Source organism: Oenanthe melanoleuca, chromosome 3 (genome assembly GCF_029582105.1).
Source record: "Oenanthe melanoleuca isolate GR-GAL-2019-014 chromosome 3, OMel1.0, whole genome shotgun sequence".
Classification (NCBI taxonomy): Eukaryota; Metazoa; Chordata; class Aves; order Passeriformes; family Muscicapidae; genus Oenanthe; species Oenanthe melanoleuca.
Window position 1 is genome coordinate 105,496,460 of NC_079336.1, and position 23,793 is coordinate 105,520,252.

At 36.3% G+C, this 23,793-nt stretch overlaps 1 protein-coding gene across 7 annotated transcripts in view; it reads left to right on the plus strand.

Moving 5' to 3' along the window:
• The window catches only part of MAP4K3 (mitogen-activated protein kinase kinase kinase kinase 3), a 66,243-nt gene that overhangs the window by 30,272 nt on the left and 12,178 nt on the right, over positions 1–23,793 (plus strand). The window contains exons 15-27 of one of the 7 annotated variants that reach the window (XM_056487203.1): positions 1,931–1,993; positions 9,348–9,406; positions 10,544–10,582; positions 10,869–10,922; positions 13,906–13,948; positions 14,161–14,323; positions 15,298–15,407; positions 16,339–16,380; positions 16,608–16,692; positions 17,710–17,789; positions 20,271–20,331; positions 20,417–20,534; positions 22,328–22,386. In XM_056487203.1, the coding sequence (XP_056343178.1) occupies positions 1,931–1,993; positions 9,348–9,406; positions 10,544–10,582; positions 10,869–10,922; positions 13,906–13,948; positions 14,161–14,323; positions 15,298–15,407; positions 16,339–16,380; positions 16,608–16,692; positions 17,710–17,789; positions 20,271–20,331; positions 20,417–20,534; positions 22,328–22,386 (976 nt within the window). The remainder of the gene's footprint in view (positions 1–1,930; positions 1,994–9,347; positions 9,407–10,543; positions 10,583–10,868; positions 10,923–13,905; positions 13,949–14,160; positions 14,324–15,297; positions 15,408–16,338; positions 16,381–16,607; positions 16,693–17,709; positions 17,790–20,270; positions 20,332–20,416; positions 20,535–22,327; positions 22,387–23,793) is intronic. The other 6 variants (XM_056487204.1, XM_056487206.1, XM_056487205.1 and 3 more) reach the window with 6 other exon arrangements.

The window sequence follows — 23,793 nt, forward strand, 5'->3', positions numbered from 1 at the left end:
CATTTGTGCACTTGGGCAGTTTCTTCATGTTCCTGGATAAAAAGACACTCCTTTGCTTCCTGACTGCAGACTTACGTGTTCTCTCTGTTTTTCTAAGGCAGGTGTTAAGGAGAGAAAGTTGGCTTAGTAAATAGGTGGGAGGGACACTGGCTTTGCTCTGAGTTGGTTTTTGGAAGGGTGTGTACTTAGGAATGTACTTCTGTAGTCTACAAACCGCATGTGAGTCGGATTTCTGACACAGACTTCCTTGTGCTCTGTAGTTGTACTGAAATAATCATTCCAGGTGCTTTACCCTTTGGTAGTGTGTAAGCAGACTCTGGATGTATGAGGTTGTATTTAATCGGCTTGTCCTCAGAACTGGCTGGACAGGGAGCCTCAGTTTCTGGTGGCTGTTTGAGATGGAGGAGAACAGCTTTCCAAATCACATACAGGATTTAGACAAGTATTTCAGATGTGTTACTTAGACCTTGACATAACTGCATAATAGCATCATTTAGGAGCCTTGGTTATGTAAGTTTTTATTAAATGGGATAATGAAGGCAGTGCTTCCACCACAGACGCGTCATTTAACTCAAAATTATTTTTGAACTGGTTCCAAGTTATTTTGTCTTTGCTTCCCTGTTGCATGGTCTGAATTGTAAAGAAAATACAGTTGGAAGAATTGTATACTTGAAATTATCATACTTCTGCTCATTAAGAGTCATATTTATACACACACAGAATTGTAATTGTAAAAAGATGTTAGTGGAGAGGTTGAAGTTTTAAAAATGCTTTTCCTATTTCTTTCTTTTTATTGATCGCTGACTATACAAACAATAGTGGGTAAATCCATGGGCCAGTGGTGCTTTTATTGCACATTAGGAACTTGAGTTGCTAAACTGGAGAGTGATTTTCTCAGAGGTTTAAAGCACAGCTTTTAAGAGCAGTTCTTTGACAGGTGTTGTTGGAAGGGAGGAATCGAGCCTTTTCCTGCACTGTATGTTAGTAGTCAGGACCTTTGCACTTTGGAATCTCAGAAGTCCTTGCTGCTTGGTTGAAGGGACTTGAACCATTCAGATTAATTCTGCTGATAAGAAGATATCTTAGTATTGTCTGTTCTGGTCACATGTTGCATAAATGAAACCTGTCCAAGGAGCTTGCCTCATTTTCCTGTCTATACGGAACACTTGTAACTGGATCTCTCTGAAGGGGAAAATTAACTGCTCCATGGCTTATGTCAGAAAGAAGCATGCAGACCTGATATGTTCTTCCCAGATAAAACAGATCTATGATTTCAAAAATAATGATGTTGGATCCAGAGACCAAATTAAAAGCATATAGTTGTAGATTAGCTTAAGAACCAATGGACAATTGGCATGGCAAATTGCAAACAAATTACCTATTCAAAGAATAACCTTAGCAAAAATCAGTCTGTGGGATCAGTTTGTAACAATCCACTCTGGCAGAGAGAGTCTTTGAAATGGAAGTGGGAGCAAGAGATGACTGTCTCTTCCTCCAGTGTTAGTAGTGTGGATCTGTTTTCATTAAAGCAGTTCTGATGCTTTTGCTTCTGTCTCACGAAGCGTGCTTAAACTTAACACTCAGTTATTTATGTGTGTGAGTGCACAAATCACTGGACTCCTGTAGCATGAGGAGTTATTGTCAGTGCTGCACTGAGATGTTGAACTGGACTCTTTTTGTCACAATACCACTGCTGAGCTGATGAACAATAATTCATCATTTTGGTGTTTCGTAATGTGACCATTCCCTTAGCTGTGTTTTACCCTTATCCTGAGAACTGTCTTAACATGGTTTTGAGTTTCAACTAACAGTATCTTCTTTTTTTTTTTTTTTTTTTTTTTTTTTAGCAAGAAAATTTGTCTTTATGTGCACCTGGCTTTCAGTCACAATATAAATAATTTGCTTTTCTTGATCTCTGTCTAATGAACAGCCTGACAGTAGCGATTTTTTGGACAATTCAGAAGACATATACTACACTGCAAGATCTAACCTGGTATTTTTCATCTTATGCCTTTCTTTATCAGTGCTAGTTTTGTCCTTGTTTTCCTTTTTCAAAGTTCATGTTTTGTCCTGATGTAGTAGTGGTGTTTTCATTGTTGTAAAAAACATTCAGTGTAACTATTAGTCTGTATGTGTATTTCTGTAGTATAGAAAGAAATTATTATGATCAGCATTGATAGTATGTAATCTGTATTCAGATTTTCTTGAATTATTCTTATAGAAGGGGCTTAGTGTTATGCATTCATTCTAATTTCTTTGCTGCCGTACTGTGCATAATTCGTTAGTTTTTTGGAGGGTGCTTGAAAACAGAACAAACATTTTCTTTGTATTTCTGTATGGTAGGTTTTTTAAAAATAAAACTATAAAATTATGTAACTGTAAGTCTCTGAATTCTCCAGATGATAATTATATTACAGAATGAATATACACTTAATAGAAATAACAGAAAGTGGGCTCATAACTGTTTTCAATGGCATTTGACATCATTTAAAGTCGGATAAATTTTCCAAATTTTCTGTTTCTGCACTGCTAAAAAATTTGCTTTGTTAGGATCACACTGTAGAAATTACTCTAGGGAGCGAGTTTTCTTATTTCTCTACTCTTTGTGTAGTTAGATAAGTAAATCATTCAAGTCTTGGACAAACTGTTGAGAAAAAGGAAGAAACATCCTGTATTAAATGAAGAACATTAATATACTTTCTTGGATGTTTAGTATAAGTGCACTGAAAGATGGGAAACTGGGGTGTTTGAGAATGTCTTCGGTTTTGTGTTTTTTGTTCTTGGGGGGGTTTTTTTGTTTGTTTATGTCATCTGTTGGCCTGATGTGACTTGAATCTGCCAGAAACATAATTAGTAAAAGCTTAGACTCCCTTTGCCTTTCTTGGAAGAGATTTGTTTTGAGATCAGTAGCTTAGATTTCCCTACCTGGTGGCAACACCCCCCATCCTGTGCAGCTGGTTTTAACACTGTAGTTTTGGCTTTTCAGTTTGGTTTTGCTTTTGGTTTCCTCTTTGCAGTTTAGCAGTTTTAATTTTTTTTTATGACTACTTTCAGTATTGTCACATATCTTGCTAGCCTGATATCTGTGTGTCTGAGACCAGAATGAGAGCATGTCTCATAACTGGACTGTGCTTTCCTATTCTTCTTCTACCTCGTGCTGTTCAATGCATTCTTCAAAAATTGTGGCTACTATAAAACTTACCAAATGCTGTCATTGTCACAATCTTGAGATGTGTTTCTAAAGTCACTTGGCATCACTCTGTTTCACTGCTTTTTTCACATCCTGCTGTGCTCATTGTGAACCAAAGTGGAGAATTCTGAGTTGGTATTAATGCATCACCTTTGTGAGATTCTTCAGTAAGATCTAACCCTTAGAGAAGCTAATTACTAGTTGGTTCATTCTTCAGTAGGATGCACTTACCAGAGAGTCTCTCTGTTTCTCCTTCCCCCACTCCTGCTCTGACAGTATTTGTTTCAGATATGTTCATTGAGAAGTGGTATGTGAATTTTTAAAATGTTATCTAGAGGAAATAATTATGCTTTATCACAAGCATGATGTATCACCTACTACTGTTAGGCTCTTTCCCTGCTGTTGTACTGGTTTTATAAAATACCTCATAAGTAACAACTCCTTTGCAGAGCTAATACCATTAAAAAAAAAAAAAATCATCGATTGAGGTATATATTGGGCCACGTACAGTTGATGTTGAAAGCAAATTTGGGGAGTAAGTGACAGGATTTTGCCCAGCTGGATCAATCATGTGGCTGTTTATGCACATTACCTTTCAAATATTTGATGCCTATGATGTGGCTACCCTTGAAAATCATTCCTCTCTTTTTCTTCTTCCCCTCCTTCTGCCTGTGCTTTTCTGAGACACCTACCTGGATCTGCCAGAAGAATGGAGAAATTCAGTATAGGTCTTGTTTGCAGGAAAAGTTTCATATCCAAACCCCAGTATCCCTTAGTGAAAATTGCAATCAGATAGGACAAGGTAGTGCTTCTCTTTCATCTTCTACAAATATTCTCCTTTGATACATAGCTAAATAAATAAACAGACTATTTTGCTCTAGATACAGACTCTTCTGTCCTTCAGGACAGATATTTTTTCTTTTTTGTGCAACTAGGCAACAAGTTTCTCAGAAACTTTCTTGGGTACCTTCCATTCTTTGAGTTGCTCGTGCTACTTCCTGTCATTTGGAGTTCATGTTCATATTTTGTCTTTTTAGTCTTATGTGCACATTAGACTTTGCATAAGGTAGATCTTTTCACTGCCTTTCTGTATATTTTAAAAGCAGTTGTTTGGATCCTGGCTCAAATAAGTTGCAGAGCTGAGCATTGCATCTGCAGTGAGCTCAGGAAATGGTCTAAATCAAAATATGTAAAATATGTAATAAATATGTAAAATATTTAAAAATATGTACTCTTTATTCTGGGACATTTTTAACTCATGCTATTGATCCGGAGTCACAAAAGCTTGTTGTTCTGGCTCAAAACAAAATGTCCCATTGAGCCAAATGAAAATATTTCCGTTTAAGTTATCCTGGTCTACAGTGAAGTTCTATGGCAAAACATTTTTCTTCCTGTTTGTAGAAAAATAATTCTGGTTCATACTGGAGAACTGGGCTGTGCACCTTGTTAAGTGAGAAATGCCATCAGAGAATTCCTCAAAAAAAGATTAAATGGGAAGGAACCCCTGGTGATCTCTAGCTTACTTCTGCTTAAAGTAGTAGCCTGGAGTAATTTAACCTGGAGGATATAATACACAGTGAAAAGTGTGGAATTCTACTGTTAAAATAATGGAGGAGTTGAACAAAACTTGGCCTTGATACCAGGTTCCAACCTATAAGTGCTTTCAGTTGTCACAAATTGTAAGGTTCATTTAGAACCTCTTTAGCAGAGAATACAGTTAGAGCTTTGCAGCTCCCATGCTCTCTGCGCTGTTGTCCTTGCCAGGTGCATTTATACATTTGATGCTATTTAAATAATTTGGTCATGGTTGGTTTTTGTTTTCTTTTGGCTCATAAATACACTCTGGGTTTAATAGTTTGTGATTATTTTTCGTAGCAGTTACTTTTAGGAATGTAATGTTTCTGCATAGCTATTCTGTGATTTATAATTAGTTATGGCAGAAAAGCTAAAATATTGATAGGAAAAGATTGAACTAAAGAGATTGACGTAGATATCAGATCCTTACCCAAGAGCATTTTTCTTTAAATAATTTTTCTCCTCACTACATGTACATATATATGCTTTTTCTTTGCTGCAAGCCATGAAGACTCCTATCCTATTTTAGCTAACATAGCTCTAAAAACATATTGCAGTATTGAACTTCAGAGAGTCTTCATACCTTTTTCAGCTTCAGGTAGTGAAATGGAGCATGATCCTTAGGATCAGAAGAAAATAAGTGAAAATGGGGGGAAAAGTACCAGTGGTTTTTGCTCTTTTGCTTTTGTCCCCTGTATGTTTTGGGTATTTGCTTGGAAAAAGTAATTAAGAAAATGAGATGCTCAGTTTTACTGCTAGGAGGCAAGGGGACATTCATAGACAAAATGTATTGAGAACTAAATACAAGGGAAGAAGGGAACAGTGGTTGTGTAGCAATAAGGCACAGTAAAACTTCACTCAGCCACCAAGGAAGAATTATATTTAGCCTGTTCAAAAAAACCCAAACATACAACTTGCTATTTCTGATGCATTAGGCTATCCAGAGAAATTCAAGAATGCACTTTTTATTGAAATGAAGGCATTAAAATATAGAATATGACTTAGGTAGTTTTAGAATCTTTTAAATATTAACTTCCTTTTGATGAAGCAATGAGAATTGCTTTGTCATTTTACTGAGAAAGTATTTTTACTGAGAAAGTGTATGTGCCTTCTTACTGATGTGTTAGTAGTCCAGAGATGATTTATATTCTTTGAAATTCAGAGTTACTTCCCCAGCATTTTGTACATTTCAAGTCTTAATTTTGTCACTTGAATGGTCTTGTTAGATTTCAAGAACAGCAAATGTAGAAAGTAACTGTGAATTGCTGGTTTGCTGTATACATTGTTTTATTTTTGAAGGCCTAAACACTGAAAAATAGATTTCCAGGACAGCCTAGCCCTGTGGAACAAATTAGGATAGTAAGACTGTTAACTCAGTATGAAATTCTGCAGAAATTAAATAGGAGGTTTTTAAATTTAAGTTGCAGAAGGTATTGTAGATTTGATCATTCCTTGGGAATTTTTTTTTATGGCGTGGCCTTACCATCAAATATTTTGAGAAAATCTCTATGCTGTTTTTAATATTCTTTTTAGTCATTGATTACTTTGCATATGTGATTTATCTAAGGGTATGATGTGGCTTTCTACATGGCAGCTTCCTTTAATGTTACCTGAACTGTTGAGAAGAACTGGTAATTATTCCCTGTATTACCTTTTTTCCAAAGCAATCCCTACCAGCAAAGAGCACTCTGGTCTTGTACACAGATGAGTTGTTTCAGGAATTAGTTCTTGGTAACATGGGGTTGCATTTTTGATTTGATGCTAAGATCATAGACCTCTTCTTATTGCTACTGGCTGTAGATCTTGAAATTCTATTGGAATATATCTGTTTAGTCACTCAGGTTTATTGCCTGATTCTAAATTTTGTCTGATCTAAAGAGAATTTGAGTTAACTAACCAGCATTGTATGTATGTTAAAATATTAATGTAGATTGTTAAAGCTGATGGGTAACTTGGCGTAATTTAGTAATTAATGCCTATATATTCTTCCAGTAGAAATTCATAACTCATAAGATTTCATACCTTTGTGTGTGGCTTTAAAAAAATCTATTTCTCTTGGATGTTCTGGTGCAGTATAAAGCCTCACTGGAGGCTTTGCTGGATACATGCAGTATTTACCAATATTTCTGTATCAAATATGTAGCTAGAATAGGTTTAGATAATATAAAATTAAAAATTCTGTGAGTATTTGAAATAGAAAGCAGAAGAAAAATATATGTAATATATATTTAGTATAGTTAATATATATTTCACTCTAGCTCTCAGTATTTATCAAGAGGTCAAAAGGAAAAATTTCCCTGGTAATGGAGTACCTGACCCTACCTTTGGAGTTAAAACCAGCAATATTTAAAGGGATTAGGAAGACTATACATGTCCAATTAAAATCATAGTTAAACGTGTGCTACACAACAGTTAGCTGAATCAAAACCAAGATTTTTCCCTTTAAAACATTTAAACATGAGTAATTCTGGCAGATGTCATCTTTGATAAGGAAAATTCTTAGAGGTTCTTAAAAGACCTGGTGGCAGAGGAGGGCTTTTTTTGTTTTAGGTGCGTTTATTTATTTTCTCTTAGTAATTTCCTTGTCATTGCTGTACAGTGTATCTATAGCCATACGCTGCACAGTGTGAATTCAAATGGACAGGCATTTTGGGTCTGCCCAGCATTTTGTAACATTGGAGGCTTGTCTCTTCAAGGTCAAAATCTCAGGTTTCATTACAGTGTTCTAGAGTTACTTTTCTCAACAGTTTCCCATTCTTTCTTCTGGCATCCTCTTACTCACACAACCTGTTTAACCTACTTGCTTGTGAGTCTGGTAACATGTTTCCAGTCCTGTGATTTCTGCTCTAGAGCTTGAATCCTCAAAATATCTGTGCTTGCAGGTAGAAGTTTCTAAGATTGAATAGAAGTAATAGAAGCACTCTGTTAAGAAAGTTGAATCTGTTTCTTGCTGGTGGATTGTAGAACATCCACTGGTGGTGAGATGTCAGATCCATAGAAGTGGATAGAATTTGGTGGGGATCATTTAATTCCAGAACAAAGATGTATAATAAAGTTGATACAGAGATTGGAAAGTCAGTCTTTCCACGGTTCAGGAAATGCCAGCACCAGGCTTGCATTTGCAATTTTTATTCAGCCCTCTGATCTATATATTCTTTTTATGCCAAGTAGTTATCAGTTACGTAGTGGTTTTTCTACAATATTTGGCTTATTTTGGAAAAATACCTAAAGTCACCAAAGCAACCAAATGCCGCTGACAGCTGTGGTAGACACACCCATGTGCAAACTACTACTTAGCTTTACAGAGCAGACTAAAGGGTGCAGTAAACAACCTGAAACTCCTTGGCAAGCAAAAAACAATATTTACAGCTTTGTATTAACGTGATTGCCCTTCAGCCTGGAGCTGAGGGCTGCAGTGGTTTCTACTTCGTCAGCTTGGAACACTGGCAAATCTGGTGTGAGAGTTTTCCTCTTATTTTTAAAAACACCCTTTGGAAAGATCAGCTCCATCTAACCCAGATTTATTTCTCCTAAAGCTTGGGTATCTGGCCCTCTTGCTGAAGTGTGACATACTTTTTTATATGGGTTGTAGCTGAAAGGGACCTGTTCAACACAAGATGTTGGGAGACATTTAAAATGTTTCCTGAGAAAGAACAGTATAGCTCCATTTATCACTAATTTAGGTGATCAATAATCTGTTTCTCCTGGTGAATACACTCACTTCTTTGAGAACAAATATATGCTCAGATTTCTCCTGTTGTGATCCACCTAAAGAAAAAAATAGACTGTAGTTATAGCAGTATTCTCCCAGCAGATGCAGGTTTGATTGTGCCTCAGTGGAATCCCTGTATTCCATTAATGCATTAAATATTTATACCATTATGGTGTTTTGTAAAAGTAGTGTTGATGGCTTATTGCCACACCTTTTTCTGTGTAGCCTGCACTCCATGAGTGCTGTAGACTTTATTAATTCTGCATTTTTTTTTGTTTTTTTCAGTTTGTTTTTTTTTTATTATTATTATTTTTTGTTGTTGTTATTGTTTGGTTTTTAAAAAAAAAAAAAGAAAAGGTCTTCCTAACGTACAAGTATTGGTATAACCAGTGTGATAAAAACACTTATTATCTTCTCTGCTTTTTTTTAAAGTATTTCCTTGTGCTAAAAGATTTCAGATTCCCTGCCAGAACTACTCGTCTTCTGAAATTACTACTAAATGTGCTAGTGAAGGGTAGCTGGGTTCTCTATGAAATCTGACAGATTGCAAAGTCCTGATTTATTTTTTATTCCTCATATCATTGTATTATTTTTGTTGTAGTTTTGTTTTCTTTTCTGCAGCTGATTTTATTTGAGCAGAGGATCTCTTGTGTTCAAGAAAGCGGCTAAGATTAGAGTTAAAAAGTATTAGAGATGGAGCAAACTGGCAGAGAGGAGATTTTTGGGTGCAGTGAACCTGAGAGTGTTATTAGAGGCAGGAAGGCCAGAAGATTCAGCTTGTTTATAAGAGGGGATAACACCAGCAGGGCACAGGGTGTGAGTTGGATGCACACCTGTTCATCCTAAAAGATTTATTCCCTTATATTTTAGGATCTACAGCTAGAATACGGTCATGGTCCTCAGTGTGGCTACTTTTTGGGTGCAAATAAGTGAGTAAGCAACTGCATTTTCTGTCTTTAATTCATTCAAGACTAGTTTAATATAAAGACACATTAGATGAAATGGATGTAGTAAAATATGTCAAATTTGTTTCTATCAGTTAAAATTCCAAAATAATTTATTTCTAAAATAATAGCAACTCTAATGTTACAGAAACGCAGCACTTTCCAGTATTTGACGCTGTGTTAACTATATTGTCTTTGTGGTGGTGTAAGCTTCCTTTTAAGAGCTCTTATCTTGGTCTACTTGTTTACAAAATATTCTGCATAATAAGTCTCACAGAGCACAATTTTTCTCCACCTGGGTACTGCCAGTGCTACTCTTTGACAATACTTTATGCCCTTCTTTATCTTGTACGGCACTAGGAACGTGCAGTTATAGATGCTTTAAAAAATAAAATTTACCTTTCTTAGCAAGCTCTTTTACTTCATGCTCATACCTTTAATCATCTTGTTATATTAATCATATGAAATTATTTTCTATGCAATTTTCCCTTTATCACACGATTATTTAATTACATTTATGCATACCAGAATTAGAATGTCTAGCTTTGATTTGCTAAGTTAAATCATACTAAGAATACAGAAAACGTAAGCATGGAGCTTTTTTGCACAGTCTTTAACTGGGAAAAAAAATCAGTGCTTGATGTATTTTGAAATTCTCTTTTTCCTTAGTCCTGTGATTCTTCTCTGTGTTTTCAGACAAAAACATGAAGTTCAGAACGTTACAAAAATTAACCAGGGAAGAATTACTTCATCCCAACAGTAGTTTCATACTTGTCAGTCTGTTTATTTTGCTTAGTGTTACGATTTTCTTACATATTTCTTTTAAATTGGGTTAAAGTAACACAGTCCATGTTTTACAGTAAGGTATAAAAGGACCATTGTACTTCGTAGCAATAAATTAATAAACACACATGAAAGGGTGTTATGTAAGCAATAAATTTAAAAAATTTCCAGCTATGTTTGTTGTTATGTGGATGCTGGATGAATATTCTGAAAGCCAGCTGAAATAACATGCTTTGGATTATTTACGGATAGAATCATAGGTGCTTTTGTTCTGGCTTTTGATGATTGTGCTTGTGTGCCACAATTAAATCATGTTCTTGTTCTTATTTAATGCTAAAGGAGTCTCTTAAAATCAGTCGAAGAAGAACTACATCAGCGGTAATTCTATTTCTTTTTTCCTCTGGTGTGTGTTTCAAAATTTGTGTGTCGATATCTTTTTTGTCTGTTGCAACTGGTTCTTGTTTGTCCCTTTGCTTGCTTAGAGCCTGTGAGAAAGGCATAGTTGTCTAGATTGCAGCTGTACTTTAAAGAACAATAATAATTTTTTTTAAAAGACAGTAAAATTCCATAAAAGAGCTAGATTTTTGAGCTCAGAATCTTTCACAACAGTCAAGGCAATTTTAATACAATTCATTCAACCCTTGTACCTTGTTCATTTTCTTAGGGGACATGTGGCACATTTAGAAGATGATGATGATGCAGATGATGATTCTAAACAGTAAGTCCTTCTTGTAAAAATAAATAAAATCAGGTTCTTGAATAGATGAGTATTTGTAAAACAAAAAAGGTTGAAACGCATTGCGTAACAACTCAGGATTCTTTCGCTGTAGCATTTTTAATGATAGGTATTTTAATGTTGTTGCTAGATTACATCATAAGTCATCTTATTCTGCTGCTTGTTATAAATTGGGAAGGGGAGAAATTTTGTTCCTTGATTGATGCAGTTTTCTTTTTATTTTCTATTATGGAGCAAAATCTTGGCATCATTATGCTGAGCCAGTAATTTGTCCAACTACAGTCCTAGTGCCTCCTTTAGAACTGATAACTACGTATTAAAATAAAGCTCGTGAAAAGTAGATGAAATATATACATTACAGGCTTCTCTAGATGTTTGAGTTTGTTCTGTGTTCTCAGCTAGATGGATGCTTGTATGAGTGCTTGGTTTTTGGAACAGCCGAATTCCTTTACTCAGATAGAGCAAGGTTATATGACTGCAAAGGCATGTGTCAACTTAATGATGTTCATATTAAATCCCTCTGGTATAAGTATTCTTGGGCTCTATTTGTTTGCTAGATGAGAGCTGAAACAATTTAAAAAGCAAAAACAGATTGTGTAGATTTACATTCCTAAATAAATCTGTGGTAAAGACCAAAAAGAGCAATGCCATTGAGACATACAATTTTTGTTTGCTTTCTGTTAATGGATAATTTGGAAAGCTGTTGCTTCATACAAGAAACCTTTAAAACATTTGTTATCTATTGCTGGCATCTCTCTCTTGCAGAGAGCCAAACTATTATCTCTTTTCTTTTTTTTCTTTTCTGAGTCATTTTACTGATTTTATGAGCACCTCAGCTTGGTTCCTCATCCATATGGGCCTCTGGATGGCTTTTTTATACAGCTCTGTGTCTGTTCCTTTTTGTTTATGTTTCTCTCCCCCTGACCACCCACTCCCCTTTTTTTTTCTGCTCCATTTGTCTGTTTGCAGCCAGTATAATCAACTTCAGTAATGTTCCAGGGTTTGGAATCTCTTGATCCCTGCTGTCTTGAAGTACTGGCACTGATTTCTTTGTCCAGTGCTTTGAGATCCTAGCACGGGCTCCATCAGAACTTTCAAACAGCATTGACTTCAGGTGCTTATGTCACTGTTGTGTTTCTGTAGATTTTCTTTATTAGGTTAGGCAAGAAAGAACCTGAGAGTTTCTGGAGAGGTTCTAATTCATCTGACCCTGGGAACCAGTAGTCAGATTGTCTTCCAGAATTGTCTTGGAGTTTTTAGTTTCTTCTGATATTTCATCCTAAGTACTGTTGCCCTACAGAGAGGGCTTGACTGTGTAAAAACCTTGAATCCCTCAACCATGTGTCAGACAGATTCTGCATCTGGGCCTTTCTCTTGGTATTTGCTGGAGCCCAAAGATCTGCTGCAATTATTGGTTTATCTGCTTGGTCTTGAATATCTTTCTGTGGAGCCAGCTGAAGATTCAAGGCTTTGGTTTGATTTATATTCTGTGAGGTGAAGCTGCAATTGAGAAGTTGAGAACCACTTCTTCCTTCAGATCCGGAGCAAAACCAGTGAATCCAGTGTGCTCCTTCCAGCCCAAACTGGTGCCACTGCATGGAACATGGTGATTGTAGCAGCAGAGAATCCATGTTTCAGAGAACAATATAAAGTTATTGCTCTTAATTTAATAATTTTGATTGTTTTGATACTTCTTTTTTTCTCATGTGCAGCAAGGCTGCCGATGCTTGAATTTCCTGGTTATGGAAACTGGGAAAGCAGAAATGACTGGGACACTGCATGAATAGCAGTGACACCTAAACCCTCTTGTTGAAGCAAGGGCACACGGTTCTTTGTACACACATCTGCCCATGCATGCCAGATTGTTGCCTTTTTGCTTTCTTTGACTGCCCAGTTTGGTTGTCTGAAATGCAGGAAGAGTACAAAAGAAAATGGAAACGGAGCTTGAGCCCTCATGACTGAGGACTTAAACTCGGCCCCATATTCCTAAGAGAAAGTAATTTCTACCACCAAAGCAGCTGAAATCCATGACATGAGGGAACTCATTCTCAAAATTCCCTTCCAGCATCTCTGAAATACAAGCAACGCGTAAGACGCCAGGACAGAAACTCTTGAAAAGAATAAAGCCAAGCAGACAAGTTTTTGACCTGTAAACAAACAGGCAAATATCTTACTCCTTTGAACATAATTTAAAAATAAGGAAAATATTGTGGAAGAATGTCAAGTTTTCACAGCTGTATTCCTAGTTAATTTGGTGGAAATAATTTTCTGTTCATAAAAGATTAGGAAACAGGAACAGTTGAAGGCATCTAAAAACATGCAAAATTTTGGAACTTAGTGTTTTCTTTTTAAATGCAGCATATTTTTTAAACCACAGAACCAGGAGAGGAAGAATGCTCCTGATACTTAAACTATATTGTTTTCTGATTATATCTTGTACTGTTGGACCAAGCTGTTCTAGCATGAAGAAGCTTTCCCAAGATTTCTGTGAAAAAAGAGACTTATCAAGCAAAAAACAACCGACCAATCTATACACAAGGGTAACTGTCCATGCAAATGGATTTTAGTTTTATGTGTAAGACTGTTCTAAGTCTTCTGTATAAATTTTCAAGGAAATGGTCTTCAGTTTTTTTGTAACTCCCCTTCAGCTCAATGATACCCTAAACTTTTTCTTCTCAACAGATTAAATATCAGGCCTCTTTTGTTTGTCCCTATTTTGTTCTGCACAAGTTTGTGCATCTTCAGCAAACACTCTGCTCTGTGGGGGGAACCTGTGATCCTTGTTTTCATACATTATTTGAGGTATAACAAAATGTTTGAAAGTATTTGTGATGCAGTTACTTGGATATAATAGTGCTCTTGATAAGTTAATGGTATTTATTTTTATGGCATTTCTAAAACCCTGCATTTTCTTGAAGACTGCAATTCGAGTTTTCTCTCTCTGTTTCGTTTTTTCTCTTTATAGTGCTACTATGAAGCCTAAAGTGCCACCTCCTTTACCACCAAAGGTAAGTGAGGGAGGTTTGGTTGCTCAGGAGAAAAATGCACTTTAAATAAACAAATAAATGGAGAATATTTAAATTACCGTGTTAGTAGCTCTTTACTTGTGAAAATTTCAGTATCCACATGCTGCATATGGGGTTTTTTCCTCATTGATAAGTGGCATGGAAGCTTTGAATCTTTTTTCATTATGTTTTGATTATTACTATGTCTCTTTCAGCCTAAATCCGTATTTATCCCCCAAGAAACTGATTCTTCTGAAAATGAGAATCAAGGGACAATCAAGAGATGCCCAGCTTCAGAGAGTCCAGCAAAATCTACATCTCATGTTCCACCCAGACCACCTCCTCCTCGGTTACCTCCACAGAAATTGAATCCTTTCGGTAATAAAAGTGACCCCAAGGAGTATACAAGTATTTCTTAAATAATCTGATGTGATTTCTATATTCTTAGCTGTGCACACAGATATTGAGGTAATTTTTCTATAGTGGACAAGTAACAAAAAGTGCATGAAAGCCAAAATTCCTGAAGAAAGCATGTTTTAACTCTTTAAGAGGGTCAAATGTACCTTCTGTCAAAGTCACTGACACAATTCCTGCTGATGCCCTTGGTGATACAATTGCTTTCCTAAGCAACAAGTTTATGATCTAGAGTATCAGGATTGGTAAAAAGAATATTTGTAGGTTCCAGGTTCAGTGTATCAGCTGTTGTTATTTGTTATGTCAAGAGCAGAGTTCTGCTTTCTGAGTTTGCTTTTGTACTTAATGAATTGGATTGGGGAGTGTAGGAGGTTTGTTTTCTGTCTGCCCAGACTGTTCATTTTATGCCTTTGCCAGTCTAAAGCCTTGAGAGTTGTCTTGGACTGGCTTCTCTTAAACAAGCTCGATGCCTGCCTCTTAATTGTTACTTTTGTAGCTTTTCCTTGCTTTGTACTTAGTACTGTAGTTGATTTGTCAAAGATTTGACTCTAACAAGGCTGTGTTTCTAGGGAATCAATAATAGAAGTGTTAGCTGTTGGCAGGTATTTCTTTAAGTATGGTCAACACATTTTCCCTCATAACTGTGACTGTGTCACTTTCTGCGCTCTGGTTGGAATTGCTAGATTAGAGTTATTATATTAGAGTTGTTATATTAATTACCAAAAGTCATGGACTGAGATTGAATGAGACTTGATGGACATGTGCACATGTAAGAACATGCATGCTTCAGAAATCAATTAGGGTATTTTATACTATATTGTATATAGTATATGTTCTGACTTAATGGGAAATTCTGACCCACTTAAACGAGTTTTTAGACGAGATTATTCTTTGAGGTGAAGGTAGAGGAACAGATTATTAAATATGAATCTTTCTAGGTAATGGAGTCACGTCTGTGCAATTAAATGGTGAAAGAGAGGAGCAGCCACATCAACAGAATGAAGCTAGAGACACTAACTTTTCAAGGAAAGAAAAGAAGGAAATACTGGTAGGTTTTTAAGCTTCTGGGTGTCCTTTTAGAGTTGTCTTGACTGTTGGACATGTGCAAGGAAAAGGAGCAGGCATGCTCTTTAATACGAAAATTATGCTGGATGGCATCTTGTTTACTTTGAATCAAAGCAGTTTTCCTTGATTGTCTAGTTGTAATGCAGCCTTAGGCTGAAGTTTGTCAGTGTTTAATTTTCCTTAGAAACAAACATAATCATAAATATATACAATTTACTTGCTGTTCACAAGTGTAAGAGACATAATGAGAGCTGTGTCATGTGGTGTACTGAGCACTGACTGTTTAAGCAAATGGGGAAATAAGGGAATGGAATATTCTGTAGTTAGAATAGATTAAATGTAATATGAGACTGCCCTCTTTGAGGGCTCCTTCCAAGTGTGAGGCTAGAAATGTAATTTTTTTTGGTGAGAAGTGAAGAGGAAATAGACTAGAAACGTGGTGATGAGTCTTTATTTTGTTTTAACGAAATGCCAGTAATACTGGCAGTACTTTGGAAAGTAAGATTATCTAGATGGCTTTGAACTTGTACTTTGAAATTTCGTGTTGGAAGTAAAATGCATTTGTTCAGGAGCTTGTTTGTGCTAGGAGAAATTGATACTGGCACAGGGAAGTGCATATAGCACTGAGTGGTAGCATGTCATGCTATAATACTGAATGGTTGAGCAATTGCCACAATATTGCTTAACCTCTCTAGTCCTGAAAATGGCATTCTTACAGGCACCACTGTAGTAGGAAAATGTTGCACAAGACTGTGCAGACATTCAGTGAGGAGGTATTAGAGCACCATAGTAGAGATTTTAATAAAAGAAAATTATGCCAAGTGTTTGTGGTTTAGCTGTATGTGGGGAGGGAATACACATGTTCAAGAACAGTGTGTGTGAGTATAAACATACTTTTAAATTTTATTTTTTAGAAACCAATTAGTAACGGCCTTCCTCCCACACCTAAAGTACATGTGAGTATTGCTGAGTCATACAAATGCATGTTGGGAGCAGGGTGAAAGAGCACATTTTTTTGATTGTTTGTAGTGTTTGTTATTTTGCATAAAAAAACGTATTATGACTTAGCAATGCTAGTCCAGTGGTATGACTCTTAACCTTTTGCTACTACTTGAAGTAAAAATAATACTTTTGGGAAGGTCACATTTAAATTTTTTCATATTTAATATTTTTACTTCCACAGATGGGTGCTTGCTTTTCAAAGGTTTTCAATGGCTGTCCATTAAAAATTCATTGTGCAACATCTTGGATAAATCCAGATACAAGAGGTACTATATGATGAGTATTTTACCCCTTTTGTCCTCTCCTTGAATTTCAAGAGTGCTTAGATGATCAGGACTATTCCTTTTAAAACAGACATATATTCATATAAGTAGGAGCCATTCTTTAATTATATCACTGCTGTCTAAAGTTGGATGAAGTTTTTTTTGCTTTGATTAAAAAGAGTAAATTACATATCGAAGTTAGACTTCTCAACATTTTAGTCCAAAAGAAGACAGTTTTAATTTATTTGAAAAAAATCTGACTTTTGGAGATCTTAGCTTAGATTGATTTCTTTATCATTCATTTGATATTTTTTCCCTTGAGATCTTTTGGCCCTACAGGATTCTGCAGCTTTTTATTTTTGAATAAATTTTAGTGCTTTGTAGTTAGCCTGATAAAAGGGATAGTTGGTAATATTGTACTTACTTTGCGTGCCATTACACCCTTTGATTATAAGCTATATAGACATACTACTGGACTGGTCAGCAAGAAAATAGTTTGTATTTTTTTAGAAACTGGAATTAGGGAAGGGTAAATCCTTAGCAGTTGGCATCATCTCATAGGAGATGTCTGCCTTGTTTGCATTCCTACATACAATCCAGGGATTTGGTTATATGCAAGAAGTGAGGCACCCACAGACTACTGAGAAAATGTTGCAGTCAATGCTGCTGTAGAAGTACTCTTAAAAAAGGCAATAGATATTTTCATAATATATAGAAATATCTAAGTAGTATATGCTGAAACTATTCATGTGATTTCCTGCTTGTGGTTGAATCGCTTTTTTAAAAAATTTCTATTATTGCTTTAAAAAAACCCGTGAACTTTCCTAATGGCTTAGTACAGCCCCATTCATAAGTTATAGCTTCCTTGTCAGGATTACCTTTCCATGCTTTCTCCAAAGCAAACAAACTCCATAACTGTTATATTTTGATTTGTTTTCATGTGTGTAAATGTCTTTGCTTTTCCCAAAGGTGTACCTTCCTGAAATCAAGATTTCTACCTTTTTTTGTTTGTGTTTGCAGATCAGTACTTGATATTTGGAGCAGAAGAAGGTATTTACACACTGAACCTCAATGAACTTCATGAAACATCAATGGAGCAGGTATATTTCTGGTTTTTAAAAAATACATCACGTTTTTTAACCACTCAGATTAATGTTGTATAATCCTTGTAAAAATGATTTTTACTATATTTACATAGGCACTGGTTATACTGAGAATTACCTTAAATATTTGCTATTGAGTCTACTTTTCAGTCATGTTTGTGTTTTGTAGGCTGAACTGTGTTTGTATAGGAGATCTTCATCTATCTGTGTTTTGAACTTCATCATAGTGCATTGTTCTGCAATTAAATGATTAGGTAAATAGTATGGAATTTCCCTGAATCATTTTGGATGAAAGTTCCTGTTTTCCTTTAAATTTCATTACAATACAGAATTTTTGCAACAAACATTGTGTTTCAGCTTCACAGGGAAGCAAGGAGATCCTTTATTCACAGGAGTCTTTTTTTGTCTTAAAAGCTGCTTTATTGATGAGACTCAGCTTACTGAATTCCACCTAAAGCTCTGTCTTTGCAAAGTCTTACAAAAAGTAATTTTTTTAAAGGGATGCTGGGGAGGGTGAAAATGCAGGTTGCAGGCCTTTCTGTATTCTCTAGCTCTTTTGTTACTCTCTAAGAGACTTGTTCTTTCCTGCCTTCTCCCTGCAGTAGGGAGCTGTGCACATTTGAGGTGGAGGAATTTGCAAGGATAGCCTTCACACTGTAAGGTGGAGGCACTTGTGTTTGTTCGTTCTCCAGGGTCCAGACCTTGTAGAGATGTCTGTTTTGTTGAGAGGGAGGCCTAGCTAGCTTGGACTGAGCTCTCTGTAACCCATAATTGTACTGGTGCTTGAGTTACCTGGTTAAAACAGCTCAGGTACCAGTCTGCTGCTGCATTGCAGTTGTACCAATTAACCTGAGAAATATCACTAATGTAGTAATTCTTTTGGAACCAAGGAAACGTTTGGATTTTTTTCTTTACTGTTTAGGATTTGGTTTTGGTTTGTTTTTTTAACTAGCAAGGGAGGAGAAGAGCTTTAATGAAAATCATATAGTGTGTTGCCTAGTGAGCTTTCTGGGAAATGTTTCAATAAGCACTTAGAGACAAGAAGAAATGCTTGCTAACACAGCCAGTCGTGTGGAACAAGAGGAATGAGTGACAGGTCAGTTAACCTGCTAATTTGAAGAATTCTTTAATCTTCAGATCCAAAGTTACTTAGTCACAATATGCTCATGTACCTACAGAAGTTGAATCAACCTTGCATGTTAAATTCATAGCAACTTTTGCTACAAGCAGTTTGGTTGACTATTACCATAGGTGTTTCTTACAGTGTGTTTGTGTTATGAGAAGACTTCAGAAATAGAAGTGCATATGGGCCATTAGGGCTTTAATGGCATTCCCAAGTTTTGTGATTTATGTCATTGTTTACTCTCACTCTGATATAACTCATCAAAACTAATGTTCTTAATTGTTTTTCTCTGTATTTCACTTCACCAGTGGACAAAGGAGACATAATACACATTTCCAGGAGTTAGAATTATATATATATATATATATAATTTATTTATTTTTAAGAGTTGTGTTTTGTTTTGTGTCTTTTGGTAGTTTTTTTGTGTGGGGTTTTTTTTTTGTTTTTTTTTTTTTTTTTCTAAGAGCAAAACAGTTGTCCTCCTAAGTGGCTTATCTAGCCCAGTAGTCTCTTTCCTAAAGTGGCAGTGGGAAATGCCAGTGAGATTAGTCACTGTGTGTTCTCCTCAGACTCCTCTACAGTCATTGAATAAGGGATGTTGGGATGTTGGAGGATCCTTGCCTATTTTTTTTGTCCACTTTTGGACCTGTTGAACACAAGTATGTCTAATCCCTTGTTTGTGTTGGTACTTTCCATCTCCATGACATCTTGTGCCAAAAAGTTCCAGAAGTTAGGTGCAAGGGGGGATAAAATAATTGCGGTTTGTTTGGGGTTTTTTAAGCGATGTGTTGTTGCTTTCACCCCCATCTTTTTAGTAATTGCAGGACTTGACAAAAAATAGCCCTGCCTTGTTGCACTTGTTCATCACTTAAGTGAAATGTGTAATTATGCAGGTGAAGAATCCCTTGAAGTGCCAGTTGTAATTGTTTCAAGAGATTTGGATTGTCACAGACTTCAGAATGTCTGTGGTTTGAGGACCACGCTTGGTTTACTGAAGTTTGTTGTTTAACTTTTCTTCTTTGAAGGAGAAAAGTCAGTGGTTTTTGAATTTTTTGGAAAAGGGTTGATTGATCTTTATAATGACACCTTGTGGAATGTAATATACCTGAAGACATGAGTATTAAATGTGCCAATTGTCTAAATATTAATTCATATATTAAATAGAGTGTGTGCTTAAGATATACTCTGAATTAACTCTGGAATCCAGGTAAACAGTACTTGCCTTAAACTTACTTCTGCTGCAGAAAGCAAGTCAATATTTGTTTTGTCCTGTCATCTAAACAGATACTAATTGATAATTGTCTTGTGTATATTAAATTGAATGCTACTTCTTTGTTTTTCCTTCCATTTATCAGCTATTTCCTCGAAGATGTACCTGGTTATATGTCATGAACAATTGTTTATTATCAATATCTGGTAAGTTACTGTGCTATCTTTGAGTGGTTGCTCTGGTAAACACTTGGTTTCGTATTTGAAGTGTGGTTTGTTTTCTAATTGCCAGGTAAAGCTTCTCAGCTTTATTCCCATAATCTACCAGGACTCTTTGATTATGCAAGGCAAATGCAAAAGTTACCTGTTGCTATTCCAGCACATAAACTCCCTGACCGAATACTTCCCAGGTAAATACACATCATCAGATATATCAGATTATATCTTAACTCTGGGGGTTCAGGGTATACTTGTGAAGCTCTGGGAACACCAAATAGCGGGGGGCATTCACAGATGGCAGTGATAACTTGTGTGCCTTAATCAGAGGGTTGAGCCCTGCATTTATATGGATCAGGATGTGAATTATTCTTGTTAGAGAAATGGATTTTGGTACACCTTACCTTCTGGTTATGAAACCTTCTGTTTCTGGGCATATCTTTTTTCAATGTGGTAAATCCTGCTTGTACTTGATGCTAAACAAACTCCATGGCCATGCCCCCTCCTGGCTGCTGCAAAAATTAACCCTGTCCTGGCCAGAACCAGGACAGTGCCAAACAAGCCTTAGTGGTAGCACATTCAAATCCAGCAGAAGAAGGTAGTAATGCTAAAATAGTTTGCAGAAAAATCTTTGATTCTTAAAGTGTATGGTGGGACAGTGTTTCTTCTGATGGAATAGGATTTCTGTTAGGAAATTGTGTTATAGAAAATTTGATTCTCTCCTACCTTTGGTTCTCTTAAAAGCCAATTAACATGTAATTCTTGGGTTCAGGAAAGGCTTCTTGTTCAGTTACCTGCAAATAGTGGTGCAACACTTGTCTGAAAAATGTGTTTCTTCTTAGAGGGTAAATTCTAAATAATTAAGAGATAATCTGTGCTTTGAATTGTTATCTTCTGCGCTATTGTTCTGTTCCTCTCTTCCAAATTTGACTTTGGTGGGTGACTTTGGCTTGAGGACTGAATCAGCAGTGAACTAATAACCATAATTACCACAAGGATCATGCTAGGAAAACCATACTAGAATCTACCTGGAATGGTACCTCACCTGAGGTACCTGAGTTGCAGAGGACTCAGAAAATTTCTTGTCCAGTCATGTCACTTCCCAAGAAAAATGCAGCACAACCTGAATGTGAGTGCCAAGCCAGTCATTCAAAGGCAGGAGAGGTTAATTTAGATAATGTTTTCCTGTTTTACCTCTGGTTGTAGGGTGTCAAGGTAGTCACATTTAGCCAGCAGAAGATAGGCATTTGAAGTATGTAGGAGAACATAATTTTTTTTCCTACCAGACCATAAAGTGTATTCTTAAACAAGTTTCTGGATACTGTGATGATGAGTGCTACATGCAAAATGATAAAAAGCAGGGGTTTTGGTAGAGAAAAGGCAAAGCAAAATTGAATTTGAAGTAATTTGTGAGGTTTGTATATTCATTTGCAAAATGTTTTAACCTCAGTTTATGATACTTTATAGGCAGACATTCAGTAGCAGAAAATATGTCTGTGATAAGTCTCCTTTCCAGCTTCTTTCCCTGGAGTGTCCTTGAGCAGTTCCTTTCAAACCTTCCATGACTTGTTCCAGTGAAAATTTGTGACCAGTACTCAGTTTTCATGCTGTTCAGTCCTTTTGCATTATCAGTCACTTCTGGACAGTTCCATTTGAAATACTACACAACTGTTTTCCCAGTTCATAGCTTTGAGTGTACCATCTGTCTCCAATCTATTTATTCTCATCTTTTCTACAGCATCAAATAAATTATTGTCAAGAGTACTTTTAATTTGTGTAGAAACTCTGAGTCCTGTTGCTAGGAAATAACATTTTGGCTTATCTGATAAATTTTCACATTATTGTTTCTGTGATTTCACAAGAAGTACACAAACTTGTATTTTTTAGTTTTTTGGTGTGGCAGATGTTTTTCCATCAGTGACTGTCTAAAAAGAAAATTCACTCAATTGTCTTAGTTGATCAGTAATGTTGTGTTTATCTTTTGTAGGAAGTTTGCGGTATCTACAAAAATTCCTGACACTAAATGGTGTCAAAAGTGTTGTGTTGGTAAGTAAAGGTCTGGAGAAGAAGTGTGAAGGGCCACCACAAATGGTGGCAATATTAAGATTACTGAGCCAGGTTTAGGAGATAAACGGAGAAGAGACTTTTGTCATTGTTATGGAGTTGTGTGTTTGCAGACTGAGCTCATTCAGGTTAGTCCTTGGATTTAAGGAGTGACAACTTTTCCCATTTAGCACTTTATATTTAAAGACAATTTACAAGATGTGCAGAGAAGCAGAATGATGTCAAAATTTGAACCAATCTTCAAGAAGAGCCTAATCTCCATGGATGGAGAAACTTAGAGAAGTTGCCATCAGGATTAAGCCACCTGCATTCCTAGCAGAAGTTTCAATTATCAATATTGGGTGATAAAAAGCAAAGGAGTATTTTTAATTATTTGAGGACAGTGTTGTCTCTGAAGCCTTTATAATGTGTTTAATAATGTGCTAGCTGTCAAAGTCTCAAAGCTATGCTGTGTTAAGACATGTTCTAAAAGGGAGGCAGATAGATTAAAAAAAACCCAAACCACTGTGTTAATGAATGCTGCAGGGAGCACTCATGGAATGACAGGGGTCAGAGTATGTAAAAACTGACTTTCTGACAGAAAAATTAATTTGGAAGTCTGTATGTTTCTAGGTTTCTTTTCATAAAACAGGAAGCTTTGTGATGTGCTCCTCTGTGATTCTGTGATTCCTGTCCTGCCAGGCACAGAATTTAATAGGGGTTCTGTGGTATTTGACATTATAAGGGGAGTCTTCATATTCAGAGATAGCTCAGCCTCCTAAGCTTGGAGCCCTTTGTGTGTGATAGGTGTGAGTGATAATTTGTGAACACAGCAAGGGTGTCTGTAAGAGTTTTACTTTTTGTGGCCTGAGCCTCCATTCCTGCTGGCACATAAGTGTGCTTTTGGCCTCGGGGCAGCAGGAGTTCCACAGGAGGCAGAAAAAGACAAGAACTTCTGGTCTTCTTTCTGCACCTTACAGGTGTTGGTGATTGCTTTGTGGTTTCTGCTGCTGAGTTCAGCCTTATTCAGAGTGACACCAAGCGTTATTTGCTGCACTTTGCAGTCAGTCTGACTGATGTTGAGTGAGAACTTGGATTAATGAAATAAAGCACTGATGTTTAGGGTGCCATGGGATTGCTGATGAATTTCTGTGGCAGTAAGGTAGCATCAGCATATATCACTTCTGTGGATAGTTCTGGATTGTAGAAGTTTGTTACCTAAACTGTGTTGTTTATTGCCTGATGGCCCACAGGCACTTTACTGCACAGTAAAATCTGGTCTTCAGATGTATTTGTACAAAGTGCAAAATAACACCTGTTTGTCTTAAAGGAAATATTGGTAGTGCTTAAGGAGTGAAATTTTGTCAGTATTGTAAAATTGAAATTGTGACATTTCACAGGGCCTGATTT